At 60.8% G+C, this 14043-nt stretch overlaps 1 protein-coding gene across 4 annotated transcripts in view; it reads left to right on the top strand.

Annotated features, from left to right (window-relative positions):
• Positions 1 to 9605, top strand: part of Fancc (FA complementation group C) — a 188019-nt gene extending 178414 nt beyond the window's left edge. The window contains exons 13-15 of one of the 4 annotated variants that reach the window (XM_047526406.1): positions 501 to 675; positions 3715 to 3921; positions 8755 to 9605. In XM_047526406.1, coding sequence (XP_047382362.1) covers positions 501 to 675; positions 3715 to 3921; positions 8755 to 9078 — 706 coding nt within the window. In that variant the 3' untranslated portion in view covers positions 9079 to 9605. Of the gene's footprint in view, positions 1 to 500; positions 676 to 843; positions 1352 to 3714; positions 3922 to 4199; positions 5153 to 8227 lie in introns of those variants that run through there. The other 3 variants (XM_047526407.1, XM_047526408.1, XM_047526409.1) reach the window with 3 other exon arrangements.
• The last annotated feature ends 4438 nt before the right edge of the window (positions 9606 to 14043 follow it).

Genomic DNA, 14043 nt, shown 5'->3' with positions numbered 1-14043 from the left:
CAGGGGTGTTTAGCCACCGAGCCACACCCCCAGGCCTTTTATATATTTTATTTAGGGAGGATCTCGCTGAATTTCTGAGACTGGCCTTGAACTTTTGATCCTCAGCCTCCCGAGCCACTGGAATTACAGGTGTGACCACTGTACCTGGCACACTTGGAATTTTGAGAGGTGTCCCTTTAGACGCTTTCTGTTGGGTTCAGAGTGGCACTCTGACAGGCCGAGTCTAGCTTGCATTCTTTGCAGGTCACACTGGAGTGAATAGCACAGTTGAAGCCAGCCACTCACAAACGTTAAAGCAGCCACGCACAGTGGCACATATCTATGATCTCTGCAGCTCAGGGCACGGAGGCAGGAGGATCGCAAGTTCCAGGCCAGCCTGAGCACCTTAGTGAGACCCTGTCTCAAGAAAAACAATAAAGCACAGAGCGCCCCTGGGGTCAGCATAGCCAAAGGAAAAGAGAGAAGCAGCTGCCCGCTGCCACGCCCCGGCTCTATTGCAGGTCCCACCGAGGGCCTCTGGAGAGCTGGTTCCTGCTCGCCCACTTTGGAGGATGGGCTGACATGGCAGCTGAGCTGTTGCTGAGGTCGGAGGCGGACCCCCCTGCGGCCCTGCTGTGGCTCCTGGCCTTCTACTACAGCCCACGGGAGGGAGGCCCGCAGAGAGCACGGACCATGGTAGGTGCGGCCCGCTGCTCGGGCTGGGCTGTGGAGCTGAGGGCGGCTGGGAGAGGACCCTCAGCACAGCTCTGGGCCCGGGGCCATGTCCACCTGGGCGGCAGGTGGGTGTGGCTGGGGGTGTGGTCAGATGCTGCCCATCAGTCAGGGCCTCCCGTTCTCCTTCAGGGGCCTCTGCCCTGGGGTTGCTTGATCGGTCCTCCTGTGGCTGGCTCTGCCCTCCTTCGCCTGCCTGCTGGGGGCCACAGGGAGGCTGGTCTGCTTCCTCCCGACGCACCGCTTTCTGGGATCAGTCAACACATCTTCACACTGAGGCTTTGTCCAGACCTCTTGCGAAAGTCGTCACCTGATATCAACCACTTTGCTTCTGGAGAAGGACTTGGTCATTCCTAAATAACAGGGCAGCTGAGTACAGGACTGGTGACAGTGGGGGAGACAGTGGAGTGTGGCAGTTACAGGAGGCCGGGCCTCGACGGACGCGTTGGCACCTCCCTGCAACCCTCGTCCTCGGGCTCCGAGCTCGGCCGCCAGAGCCGCTGCTGCGTTGCTGATCACAGGACGGGGCTTGGTTGTGGCGAGCTCTGCTCCTGTTCGCTCCGGTCCTTCTGTTGTTTGGAAGAAGCAGATCGGTACGGAGGCCTGTGTGCTTTATTTGTTTAGAGGATTGCATGGCAGGGGAAGGACAGTTTTGGATTTTAAAAGTTGAAGTTTGAGGATAATTTCTTTTGGATCAAAATTAAACATTTTAAAGAAATTATCCTGATCCATGTCTGATTAAAAAGAAAACCTTCTATTTCTTCCTTTTTAAAGCTCACATTAAACCAATTAAGGGAAATCCTAGTTTGTTTCTCATCATCTTATCTAGCAGTAATAATTAAGACATATGAAGCACTCATGATCTCTGAATATGCATTTCGTATTTGGTCTGGTGTGAACTAAGTTGGTAGGTGTCTGTCTGTTACATTCCTTAGGGACCGTAGATACTGACAGAGACTCACTTTTCAAGTACAAAGACATGAATTTTCCAGTTAAGATTTAACTTCTAGAAAGTTCTACATTGGCACAGCTTGGGAGTTTTGCTGTTTCTTTAAGTAGAACCTGTGCAGCTTCTTCCTTGCTATGCTCAGGCCTCTTGGATAGAAGCAGGAACTCCTTGGGAGTAGGAGGTGCCGCGTGCCCACGGCTTTGTGGCTGCCCCGTCGGAGGCTGACACCAGGGCTTCATGTTGGCCGTGCGGGGCCAACACCGCGAGGGATGACACCGTGAGGGAGCTTTCCTGGGTTAACCCACACCTCTCGCACCCCGAGTTCTGTGAGCTTTGACCCCACATGGTCCATCAGGTCACTTGAGAAGCAGGGCCTGAGCTGCGTGGTCAGGCATGGCTTGGTGGCACCTCTGCCTCTGCTGCTGTCCCCGAGGCACGGGAACACGGGGTGGGGCACAGTGCCTGTGCCAGGGCCTGCCCATTCCGGAAGACCACCTTCTCTGCCATCCAGCATCCATCTCCCTTGCTGATGGGACCGGATCATGACGACCCCGACACGTCTCACTGTGCCCGTCAGGCGTGGCCAGGGTTCGCGCCCTCTCACCCTGTTGTTCCACCGCTAGGGAGTGTCCTCGGACGCAGTGAACTGCTCGCAGGGCCCTGGGTGCTGAGTGGTGTGTCCCCACGCACAGAGGAGAGGCGAGAGGGACACAGCTCAGGAACCGTGACTCTCTGGATGGTGGACTTATAGATCATTTTATTATTTTTCCTTTTCTCTTTTCAGATTTCCTGTAGTATATAGTAAGTTTTTGTAATGTTGACTAAGAAATAATAGTTTAAGAGGAAAATAAAAGAAAGCTTACGTCTTTCACTTGAAAAACTTAAAAGTACTTAAAGTATCAGCAGGTTGTGTAGAAACTTCTGGACATGAAGGCGTGAGGCCAGCCGGTCTGGGCAGAGCAGAGGGGCTGCAGGCACACTAGACGTGGACAGAAGGGCAGAGCCAAGCCAAGGAGAGGGGTGTGAAGTCTCAGCCTCCCGCGCCCACAGCCCCGGGTAGGTGCCCCAGCCCAGGGCAGGGCTGCCGGGGCAGAGGACTGTGGGAGAGCCCGCAGCGCTGCTTCTCACGGCCTGGCTCGGGGTTGTGGCGCTGACCCCAGGCAACACCGAGGCCCCGTGGCTTCCAGGGAACCAGCCCTCATGGCAGAGCGGCCGTGGGAATCCCGGGACAGCCTGGGAGCTCCTTCAGAGCCGGGCTGGTGGGGCGGAGTTCCATGCGGCCTTTCAGACCCATGATGCCCGGTGCCCGCATTGTTCCCAGGTCCCGACTCCGCGTGCCCTTCTCTAGCAGCGTCTCAGCATGAAACCAGCGTTTTCATGCAAAAGCAGCACAGAGCGGAACAATCACCATTATTATGTGGACTGTGCACTCGCGACCTCTGCCCAAGCCTTCACCGTGTACGAGCAGAGGGTCCCAGTGTCGGGACCAAGCCACTGTGCCGTGCGGGGTGTGTGTGTGTGTGACAGAGTGTGTGTGACTGTGTGACTGTGTGTGATTGTGACACTGACTCTATGTGAGTGTGACTGTGTGTGACCGAGTGACTGTGTGTGACTCTGTGTGACCGTGTGTGATTGTGACACTGACTCTATGTGACTGTGACTCTGTGACTGTGTGACACCGAGTGACTGTGTGTGACTCTGTGTGACCGTGTGTGATTGTGACACTGACTCTATGTGGCTGTGACTCTGTGTGACTGTGTGACACCGAGTGACTGTGTGTGACTGTGTGTGACCGTGTGTGTGTGCGTGTCCCCAGGCAGCGGCAGCTGGCTTCAGGCGTCTGGGTGTCTCCCGGTGCACAAAGCCCTCCTTCACTCTGCTGAGGACTTTCCTCCGCTTCCGCCCCTGGTGTGGCGGGCAGGCCACAGCGTGGAGAAGCCCAGTGCTGTCTGTCCTGTGGGCCGTGCGCCTGGCCCGGCAGATCCCCTGCCCTCCTGGGCGCTGGCCGGGCCTCTCTGGAGGCTGCTGACCTCCACCTCGCCCTTGCCCTCCAGGTGCAGGCGGGGGCCGTGCTCCACCGCCTCCGGCAGCTGTCAGGACGCGGCCAGCTCTCAGCCAGGGATCTGCAGGCTGCCGCAGGGGAGCGCAGCCCGGCCGACCCCAGCGCGCCTGCGTGCGGCCCGCTCGTCAGGCGCCTCCTCCTCGGCTTCCTGCTCGGGACTCCTGAGGGCCGCACCATCGCCCGGGAAGCCGTGGCCTCTGTAAGTCTCCCTGCTTCCCCGACTCCCAGTTCCCTTTGTGCTCCAGGGGTCAGCGGGCGCATCTTCTGAGGTCCCGGGTCTACAGTGGTGCCCTGGGACGCTGCCCCGAGGCGGATGACGGTCAGGGGTGAGCGGGAGGGCCCAGCCTGCCCGTGCGATGCCCTCAGTCACAGGAGGAGGCCCAGAGGAAGCGGGGCCGGCCTGCAGGCCAAGGGCACGGGCAGGGCCACAGACCGGGCCCTGTGGGAGCTGGTCTGCAACCTCCCGGCTCTTCCCAGGGCCGCGAGCAGCCACGGGCCTCTCACGCCGGTCACAGGGCTTCCCTTAAGGACATGCTGTTCATCGCCTAGAACTCCTTCCCCAAGCCCAGGCGGCGGAGGAGCGGGAGGAGCGTGGGGCCACCAGACTGCGCCCGGTGAGGCTGCGAATGAGGCAGCGGGCCTTGACTGACCCCACAGACTCGGCACCCGTGAGAAGACGGGCCCGCCGGGCCTGGCCCACATCGAGGACGTCTGTGCATCAAAGGACGCGACCAAGAAGCCCAGAGGCAGTCCTCGGGTGGGAGGAGGTGTTTAAACTTGTCCGCTAAGGGCTCCATACGCTGCAACAAGATGACCGAATCCAAAAGGGCGAAGGCCTTGACCAGCCAGTGCTGCAGAGACGTCGGGGTGGCCAGGAAGCATTTGGGAAGGTGTCAGCAGCACTGGTCATGAGGGAAGCTGGCACCGAACCAGCGAGATTCCCTGCTCCTCCACTGCGTGGCTGATCAGAGGTCAGAGCATGGCGGCCGCGCATCAAAGGCGCTGGGCCTCTCATTCTCCCATTGGCAGGGTTAAAATGGTCCATTGATGGCACCAGAGCTGCCACAGGACAGGCACCCTCACTCCAGTGCGCATACCCCACGGAACTGAAAGCGGGCGCGAGTAGATTTTGTGCAGCAGCATTCTCAACAGCCACAGGGTGGAACACCACCACCAGCCTCACCAACACCAACACACAACACGGAGCCTCCGTGTGGGGTGGAACATTACCTGACCTGGAAAGGAGGTCCTGGCCTGAGGCTGTGACAAGGTGGACCTCGAAGGTGCTGTGTGAGAGAAATAAAGTGGGTACAGGGAGGACTCTGTGTGACCCAGGGCAGGAGGTGCCTGGATGGAGCTCACGGAGACAGGAAGCAGAGCAGCGGGTGCCAGGGGCTGGGGCTGGTGGAGCCGAGGTCGGTGTTTCACGGGGCTTCAGTTTGGGATGGAGTCCTGGGGTGCTGGCAGCTCGGTCCTGCGACATCGTGGCCGTGTTTCACCCCACCAAGTTGTGGAAGCCAAGTGGCGGGGGTGGGCCCTGCGTATTTCACCAGGATTCTGTGAGACACTCAAGGGCGGGGCGTGGGGCGTGGCCGGCGGAGCCCCGCCCACCGGCTGCCCTGGGCGTGGCCCTGGGGCTTGGAGTCTTGCTTCCACCTTTTTTTTTGGCTCTGGGGATTGAACCAAGGATGCTTTTATTTATTTTATTTTGGGACAGGGTCACTCAGTTGTCCTGCCAGCATGGAACTTGTGGCCCTCTTGTCCCAGCCTCCTGAGCAGCTGGGGTCACAGTGGGCACAACCAGGCCCAGCTTGCCTTCACTTACAAACACGCAGCTCCGTGAGCTTTCACAAGTCCAGGTGGACTGCCCAGGGCCCCCGAGCCTCTCCAGGCCGGCCCTGGAGGGTGGCCGTGAGCGCGGGGAGGGCCCGGACGCCCAGGGAGACCTCCCCCTGCAGGGCCAGCGGTCGTCCACCCCTGTGCTCCCGCGTGCTGAGAGCCAAGGAGTCTGGCCGTCGTGGCACAGGGCCACACAGGAGTCCACTCTGTCTCACAAGGTGCACCCGCCACGGCACAGAGGAACCTGCAGGGCGCAGGTTTGCACCATCTCAGCCTCGAGTGGAATCTGAACCGTAAACTCACAGAGAAGGGTGGTCCCAGGAGGGGACGCGGGCCAGCTGCAGCTGCAGTGGCCAGGGGGCGGGTCTCGGAGAGCCCTGGCAGGACGGGCAGGGGAGAGGGCGCACTTGCTGAGGGCAGATCTTCTGTACTCACCACACACACACAACACACACACCACACCACACACATACACTACACCACACACACACACCACACACACCGCACCACACCACACACAACACACACCACACACACCACACCACACACACACAACACACACCACACCACACACACACCACACCACACACACACAACACACACACACAACACCCACAACACCACACACACACCACGCCCATACACCACACCACACACACCACACACACACACACACCACACACAACACACACCACACCACACACACACACAAACACACAACACACACCACACCACACACATACACCACACCACACACACACACCACACCACACACACACAACACACACACCACACCACACACACACATCACACACACACACAACACACCACACACCACACACACACCACGCCCATACACCACACCACACACACCACACACACACCACACACACACCACACACACACCACACCACACACACACCACACACATACCACACACACACACACCACACACACTACACACACCACACACACCACATGCGTCAGTGGCTCCTTCCCTGCTGTGACCCGGGAGCCACAGCAGCAGTTGGAGGAGGACGGTGGTTTTCGGTTCCTGGGCTGCTGACTCCGTGGGCCCAGGCGAGGCAGCTGGGGACACGTGCCCAGGAAGCAGAGAGCTGCTCAGCAAGGACAGTGCAGCCCGCAGGCTCGCCCAGGACCCCTCCCGTGGCCACGCCGCAGTCGGCCGCCATGGGGACTCGTCGCTGGCGGGCCAGGTGGGGAGGCGCGGGAGCCTGCAGGGACCCTCAGCCTGCAGCACGCCATCCAGGCCACCCGAGAGCGCAGGCGCAGGTGACCCTGCTACCACCAGCCTGGCCTGCGCCTGGCGGGAGCAGAGGCAGCTGCCCTCCAGCCCCTCCAGGGCACGTCGCCGTCGCCGTCACCGGTGAGTCCTCTGGAGACGATGTCGTGGGGCAAATGGCACTTTCTCCTCTTGGTCTTCCTTCCCAGCACCGATGGCCCCGGTCTGACATGGGACATCAGATGAGCCCAAACGGGGACATTCACCACCACCCCGCGGCTGTGTGGCCTCAAGGTCATCCGCACAGGAAAAGTCCAGCTGTCACGGCCAGGGAGCCCAGGACAGCCGGGGCTCTGGGACGTCAGAGAAGGACCCCCAGGGCGCGCTGCGACGGCGTACCGTGCCAGCGGAGGACAGGAGGGACGGCGGCGTGACGGGCACTTGGCGCTGCCTTTGCAACCACACTGAGCCTGAAACCATTCTGAGGTCACTTTAAAAAGCTGACCCGGCACTTCTGAACCCTGAAGGTGTTGGCATGTGTGTCCCTTGACCTCTTGCGCGTGCCCACCACACCTGTGGACGGAGCCTCAGCCCTGCTGCTGGGACAGCAGCCACTCTGTGTCACCCGGCCCTCGGCTCAGTCCTGCTCCGTGCAGGGAAGCCGCCCGCCGGGGCCCGCGTGGCTGCTGGGAGACTCCAGCCCTCCGCCTCCATGTCCAGCTGCCTCGGTCTGGGTGGGAGGGCGCCCTCAGCAGGGGCTGCTGGGTAGCTGGACGCTCTGCCTTCCGCCCACGCCGGGAGGCTGGTTCCCAGTCACGCAGGGCAGTCGGCCTCAGTTCACGCTGCTGGCCTGCCTGGGGCTGCAGGAGCGCGGAAAGCGCCAGAGCCTAGCTGCCAAGTCCCCAAGTCGGCTCCACTGCGGGGAGGACAGAGCGGAAGTCCCTACGGGGACAGCAGGACTGGCTTCCTAGCCGTGGGTGCTCCAGTGCGCGGCCAGAGCCCTTCCAGCCTGGCGCCTCGGGTGCCGCCCTGGGGCGATGTCCTGGCCTGTCTGAATGACCTGCCAGCCTGGCTAACAAGGACTCTGCAGGTCCGCACCTCCCACAGGACCCTGGGCGGGGCTGGAGCAGGGTGGCTTGGGGAGACGGCCCTGCTCCAGCAGCTTGGTGGCCCTCATGCAGGGGGACACCAAGGCCCGGGGCAAGTGTCCCAGAAGGTCAAGCCTGGGCCAAGAAGCCCAGGGCCCTGACTGGCACGCTGGGAGACACGGCCTCCTCCGAGCCCGAGTGGCCGCTTCTGCTCGGAGCCTGGGGTGGAGAGGAGGTCGCAGGGAGGCGCGGCTCTGGGTCGCCCAGCCCGAGAAGAGGGTCGCGGCGGGACAGCGGAGTCTGCTGCAGCGCTGTAACTCGCTCTCCCGTTGCAGATGGCCCACACCCAGGACGGGACCCGGGAGGTGATTGGCGTCCTTGACCAGACCTTGTCCAGGTGGAGTCGTCTTGGGGTCGAAGCCCCCGGCGCAGGAGCGCTCACCCGGGCTCTCCTCGCGGAGCTGCGGGCTCAAGCCCAGTGAGGGGCAGTCTGCCCAGGCCAGGCCCGCAGCTGAGGTGCACCACCTTGGGGTGATCGGGACCAGAGTGCAAATGAGGAGCCGTGAGCGTGTCCCCGCTCAGCCCCCTGCTCCCGCTTGACGGCCAGGGGCCTGCAGCCCAGGACAGCAGCCAGAGAGCTGAGGCAGAGACCTCGCAGGACAGATTTGTTCCTTCCCTGACGCTGTCGAGCAGGGACACGTGACTGGGCTCTGGATGATTCAGTCTTTAGGCCCCAATAGGACGGCCGCCCGCAGGTCTGAAGGGGCGCCCTCTCCCAGATTGCTTGGTGCTCCTTCGTAGGCTTGGGGACCCGAGGTAAAGGCACAGTCTTGCATCCTTAGACCCTTCCTCTGTTCATCAGGCCCCGCAAGTCTTCCCCCAGGACCCCGACTGGCCAGCGGGAGCGTGGAGCGTGGTGGGACCGGCCAGTGCTGAGCAGCGCCCAGCCCGGGAGAGCTGGGCCAGGCCCGAGGCCCGGCTCCGTGTGCCTCCTGCCCCCACCACAGGGCTCCTGCTGCTGCGGCAAGGGCCCCCGCGGCGCTGGACAGAGAGGCGAGGTGGCGTCACACGAGAGCACTGGAGCTTCCTCGTGGAGCCAGCGGCCAGGCCACGTCCCCGTGTCAGCAGGGGGCTTGTTCCGCCTCTGCCTCGCCCAGCCCTGGCTCTGCCACGGGGTGTGGAGTGACTCGGCTCCTCTGTCGTCCTTCCTGACCCGTGACATCTCTGAATCTCACTCCTGTTTGAAGCATGGGTAAGGGTCTGTGGGATCAGAGGGTCGCCTTCCGGAAAATTCCTCACGCTGCTAACTGAGCCGTGCACAGAGATGGAAGATTCCAGTTCCAGGCCTTGGGGCCTGGGCCTTTCTGCTGAGGAATGTGGTGTGATCAAGGCCACTGTCATCGCTGTCACCGTGTGCGGGAATCTCCTCGACTTGCCGTGGTTGGCGGGAGCCATGCGCCTCTCCTACGCTGACCCGGAGCCAGAGCATGGGGGCGCGCGTGGGAACGGGGATCCGCCCTGGGACCTGAGAAGAGGCTGGGTTTGGTGGCAGCGGATGACCCCAACCCCAGGCCCCGGGCAGCGGAGCCCCTCCTGGCTGCCAGGTCCCGCCTGGTCCTGTGCCCTGAGCCTCACAGTGGATAGGCGGACGCTTTCCCCTCAGGTCCAGCCCGTTCGGAAGGTTTCTCCCGCCCTGTGTTGGTGAGGTCTCGTCCTGCACTCGGTGACTGAGCATGGAGCGGCAGCTGACCGCAGCCCTAGGCCAGCGCCTTCCTTCCAGTGCCTCCCGCTGTGGGCCTCTGCGCCCGGCCCCCAGGGACCCCGTGGGAAAGGCCTGTGCTGGTGGCTTTTCCTGTGCCCTCGCCACACTGACGGAGGCCCCGGGGCAGCGGTGCTCCCAGGGGCCAGGCCACTGTGCCCAGGCGCACTGCACAACCTCGCCCAGCGGCCGCCACGCCGCAGGGGCCACCAGCTGCCGGCCACCCTCTGCTGTAGCCGGGGGACAGGCACCCCGGGGCCCACGCGCCCGCCGGGCAGAGACTTGGCCACTGGATGTTGTTTACTGAACTCCCTTCTCGTCCGTTGCCATGGTTATGAGGGGGCTGGACGAGGGTCCTTTAGATTTTTGGAAGAAGTTCCAGGAAGTGGGGGTGCAGCTAAAGGTGGGCTCCTGAGAATACGTGTCAGGCACAGGCGGCCGCCGGCGGTCCCCTGGCCGTGGGCCCTGCTGGCAGAGTGCCGGTCAGTCCCAGGCCTGCAGCTTCCCCTCCAGTCGGGCGGAGGTGCCTTCAGCAGGACGACCGCGAGGACCACAGGCCCGGACACCTGGCGGCTCCGCGGCTGCACCGCTCCAGGTCCTGGCAACGTCCCTGTGTGCCTTCTGGACAGGGTCCCGAGCCCTCCCGGCCACCAGCCCCCACCGGGCGCCCCGCTCCACGGGCAGAACCTGCCCCCGAGCCGTGGCTGTGCTCGCCGTCTTGCTTCCCCACGGTCGCGCGAGTCCAGCCTCTCCTACAGCTCCCCCTCCGCCCCAGCCGCGGCAGCCTCGGGGCTCAGGACCGAGCTCTGGCCTGGCGGAGGCCAGCCTGGGCCACCCTCGGGCCGGTGGTGCATGGCGCTCATGGAACCGTTCTGTGCACCGTTCTCCCGGTGCTGGAGCTGAGAGCTCTGCGCAGCCCGCCTGCCGCGCTCTGCCAGTACGCAGCTCCGTTCAGTCCCCACGCACAGCCTATGCCAGTCCGCACTTGCTGCAGCCAGGCAGCTTCAGGCGGCCTTCTGGGTGATCAGCGTCCTGCCCCAGGACACTGGGGCCTCAGACCACGTCAGGGAGGCATCCAAGGACGCAGGTGGTCACTGGCAGGACCCAGCTTTTGGGGAGCCTCTTGCTGGAGCACTGGCAGCCGCTCTGTGCCGCAGTAGCCTGCTCTCCCATTTCTAATGGGTGCGTCGCAGGTACTTGGCAGCCCGTTAGCATTTTGTTGCCATGACCAAGATACCCGGCTGGAACAACTAGAGGAGGAAAAGTCCAGGGTCCGCCAACCCCATTGCTCTGGGCCTGGGGTAAGGCAGAACAGAATGGCGGGAGGGCATAGTGTCCAATGGCTGCTGGGCTCTTGGTAGCCAGAAAGTACAGAGAGTGAGCATGAGGAGCCAGGGACAGGACATACAGTCCCAGGGGCACACCCCTGATGACCTTCCTTCAGCTGTGCCCACCGCCTGCAGTTACCGTGCAGTACGGACTCCTTTCCAATTATCAGTCCACCAGGTGGATTAATCTCCTGGCGAGCTCACAGCTCTCACTCTCCCCGTCCGCCCCTGAACATCCCGCACTGCCACCTGAGCTTCTTGGAGACACCTCCTATCCAAACAGGCAGAGTTAAGAACCAGCCAGGGACGGGAGGAAGCCGGGATTGCCGCAGAGGTGGAGGAGCCGGCAGGGAGGGGAGGGTGCACCGGAGCAGCGGGGATCCCGGGGAGGGCCTGGCAGAGGCGGCCCCTGAGCACAGGGTGGCCGAGAGGGCCTGCCCAAGCCCTGGGGTGCGTAGCCGGCTCTCGGGGAGACGGTGGTGAGGAGCGTGCTCCTTATTTGACAAGGAATCCAGGAGTGGTCCTGCTTTCCAAGGAAGAAGCGAAGTGACCATCACCGTTGGCTGCCGTTGGCCTTTGTCCTCGGCTTCCCAGCCTGTCACCACCCCTCCACTGGGATGGGGTTCTGTCCTCCTCCAGACCTTGGAGTCTAACATGGCGTTTGTGGGTTTTGATTGAAAATTCTAGATTCTTAATCATCACTAAACCATTTCACAACCAAAGACCCCAAGGTGAAATGAGTGCCAATCAGCTTTGTGTCACTGTGACACAAAAGCCACAAGAACAGGGAGAGGAGGAGAGGCGAATGGGCTCAGGGTTCCAGAGTCCAGTCCCGGCTGGCTGACCACACCGCTCCGGCCCTGGGGGAAGGGCGTGGTGGAGGCGCGCTCTCCCCCCTGGCGGCCGGGGCTCCCCAGGTCCCACCTGCCGCCTGCCTATAGCTGCCACCCGGTCAGCAAGCCCATTCTAGGGCGGCTGATGGGGCTGCGGCTCTCAGCCCGGCCACTCCTGCCGTCCTACCACGCCGCGACAGGTAGGGTCAGTCAGCCTTCTGGACTCCAGTTCAGTGGATTTATACCGTGGATCCAGTCACGGGCTCAGGAACAACTAGGGACAAAGAATCGGATCCTGAGACCCCCGCCCCCCGCCGGGCTGTCAGTCTCTCACCACTTGGTGGTCTGGGAAGAAAACTAAGATCCATGAGTTTTCCTGCCCCGCCCCCCAGTGCTGGGGATTGAACCCAGGGGCACTTTAGCACTGAGCTGCACCCCTAGCCCTTTTTAAATTTTGAGACAGGGTCTTGCTAAATTGCCCAGGCTGACCGTGAACTTGGGATCCTCCTGCTTCAGTCTCCAGAGTCTCTGGGACTAAAGGTCTGACTTGAGAGCCTGCTGCGAAGAGAACTTGCTAAAACTGGTCCTCGTCCAATTGGACCAAGTGAGAAGCAGCCCTGTGGCTCGGTTTACTGCCTCTTTCCTCACATTTTCCTTCCATTCTCTCGAATCTTCGCTTGTGTCCAATAACTGCCCACTTTCCTTTCTCCTGAAAGTCTGACTTCATACTTGAGATTCAGAGAACATGTCCACAGAACTCTTCTCATCCACCAAAGAGGAGTGAAGGTCTTGCTCAGGACCCTGTTTTAGGTCCAGTCAGGGAAGACGTTACACCTGCTCTTGGAGAGACTTCCTTTACCATCTGTCCAGTCTCCCTAGGTCTCCAGTGGACAAACTTCTTGGTGACTCTGCCTGTCTAAGCATTTTGTTTGGAGGAAATCCAGGAGGTTGCCTTGGCCTTGTGAACGTTAGCAGTGGCGATGTCTGCACTCGGCTCATCTGCAGAGCTTGATGACACTGGTCACTGGGGTTCTTCAGGACCTCAGGAAGTACAGTAGCTGGGATGAGCCATCACCAGCGTGCTATGAAAGGTAACCCAGCACAGCTTCTTTGTAGCACTCCTACTGGTTTGGACTATGACCACAAAAATAAAGATGCGATGTGTAGTTTATCTGGAAATAAAGAAAATGATAAAAACCCTTTGAAAGCCTTGGCGTGGCAGATGTGCAGGAAGCTGAGGTTTCAGAAAAGACCAGGAGGTCCTTGCATGTCTTCCCTGTATGTGCTGGACAGTGAAGCTGGTGGAAGTGAAATGAAACATTTGGGCAGCCTCATTGCTACAGTTCCAAAAATTGGATAAAATTCCCAAACTTGAAGACCAGGTAGAAGAGATTTCAGATGAATGGATGGAATTTTCCATGGAAGATCAAGAAGGCACCAGCGTATGCTGCTCCCTGATGATATATTTGTGTTTCTTCATTCACTTTTTTTGGTACTGGAGATGGAACCAGGGGTGCTTTACCACTGAGCTACAAGCCCAGCCCTTTTCATTTTTTTGTTTTGAGACAGGGTCTTGCTAGTTGCTGAGGCTGGCCTTGAACCACGGTCCTTCTGCCTCAGCCTCGAGTTCCTGGATTACAGGCATGTGCCACCGTACCCCGTTCCTCATTCTTCTCTTTTTTTGGTACCAGGGATTGAACCCGGGGGTGCTTAATCACTGAGCCACACCCCACCCCACGTGCACATGCGCGCACACTTTCCCACCCTCTCCCTCTCTCCCTCCCACCTCCCTCTTTGAGACCAGGTCTTTCTGAGTTGCTTGGGGCCTCATTCTGTTGAGGCTGGCTTTGAATCTGTGATCCTCCTGCCTTAGCCTCCTGAGTTGCTGGGATCACAAGTGTGCACCACCTCATTCTTTCTTGAATAAACACATTGTCTGGAAAAAAAAAAGGGGGGGGGCCTGACTTGAAAATGTCAAAGGTCTTAACTTTCCAGTAGAGGTCAAAGGCCTCATAAACCAGCGTTAAAGCTCACTGGCTCTGGCGATGGCCAGCGGCAAGTCCGTGGGCATCGGCGGCCAGGACTCTTGGCTTACGCAACAGCAACAGACGCTGACTGGGAAGGGTGTGAGGTCACGGCTGCTGGCAGCCATGCGGAGGGCGGTGGTAAGGCCCTGCCGCCCCGCGATGCCCTGGGGGCGGCTCTCCGTGCGCCCACTCTTCAGGTGAGAC

Source organism: Sciurus carolinensis, chromosome 15 (assembly GCF_902686445.1).
Source record: "Sciurus carolinensis chromosome 15, mSciCar1.2, whole genome shotgun sequence".
In the NCBI taxonomy this organism is placed as follows: domain Eukaryota; kingdom Metazoa; phylum Chordata; class Mammalia; order Rodentia; family Sciuridae; genus Sciurus; species Sciurus carolinensis.
This window is presented reverse-complemented; position numbering and strand designations above follow the sequence as displayed.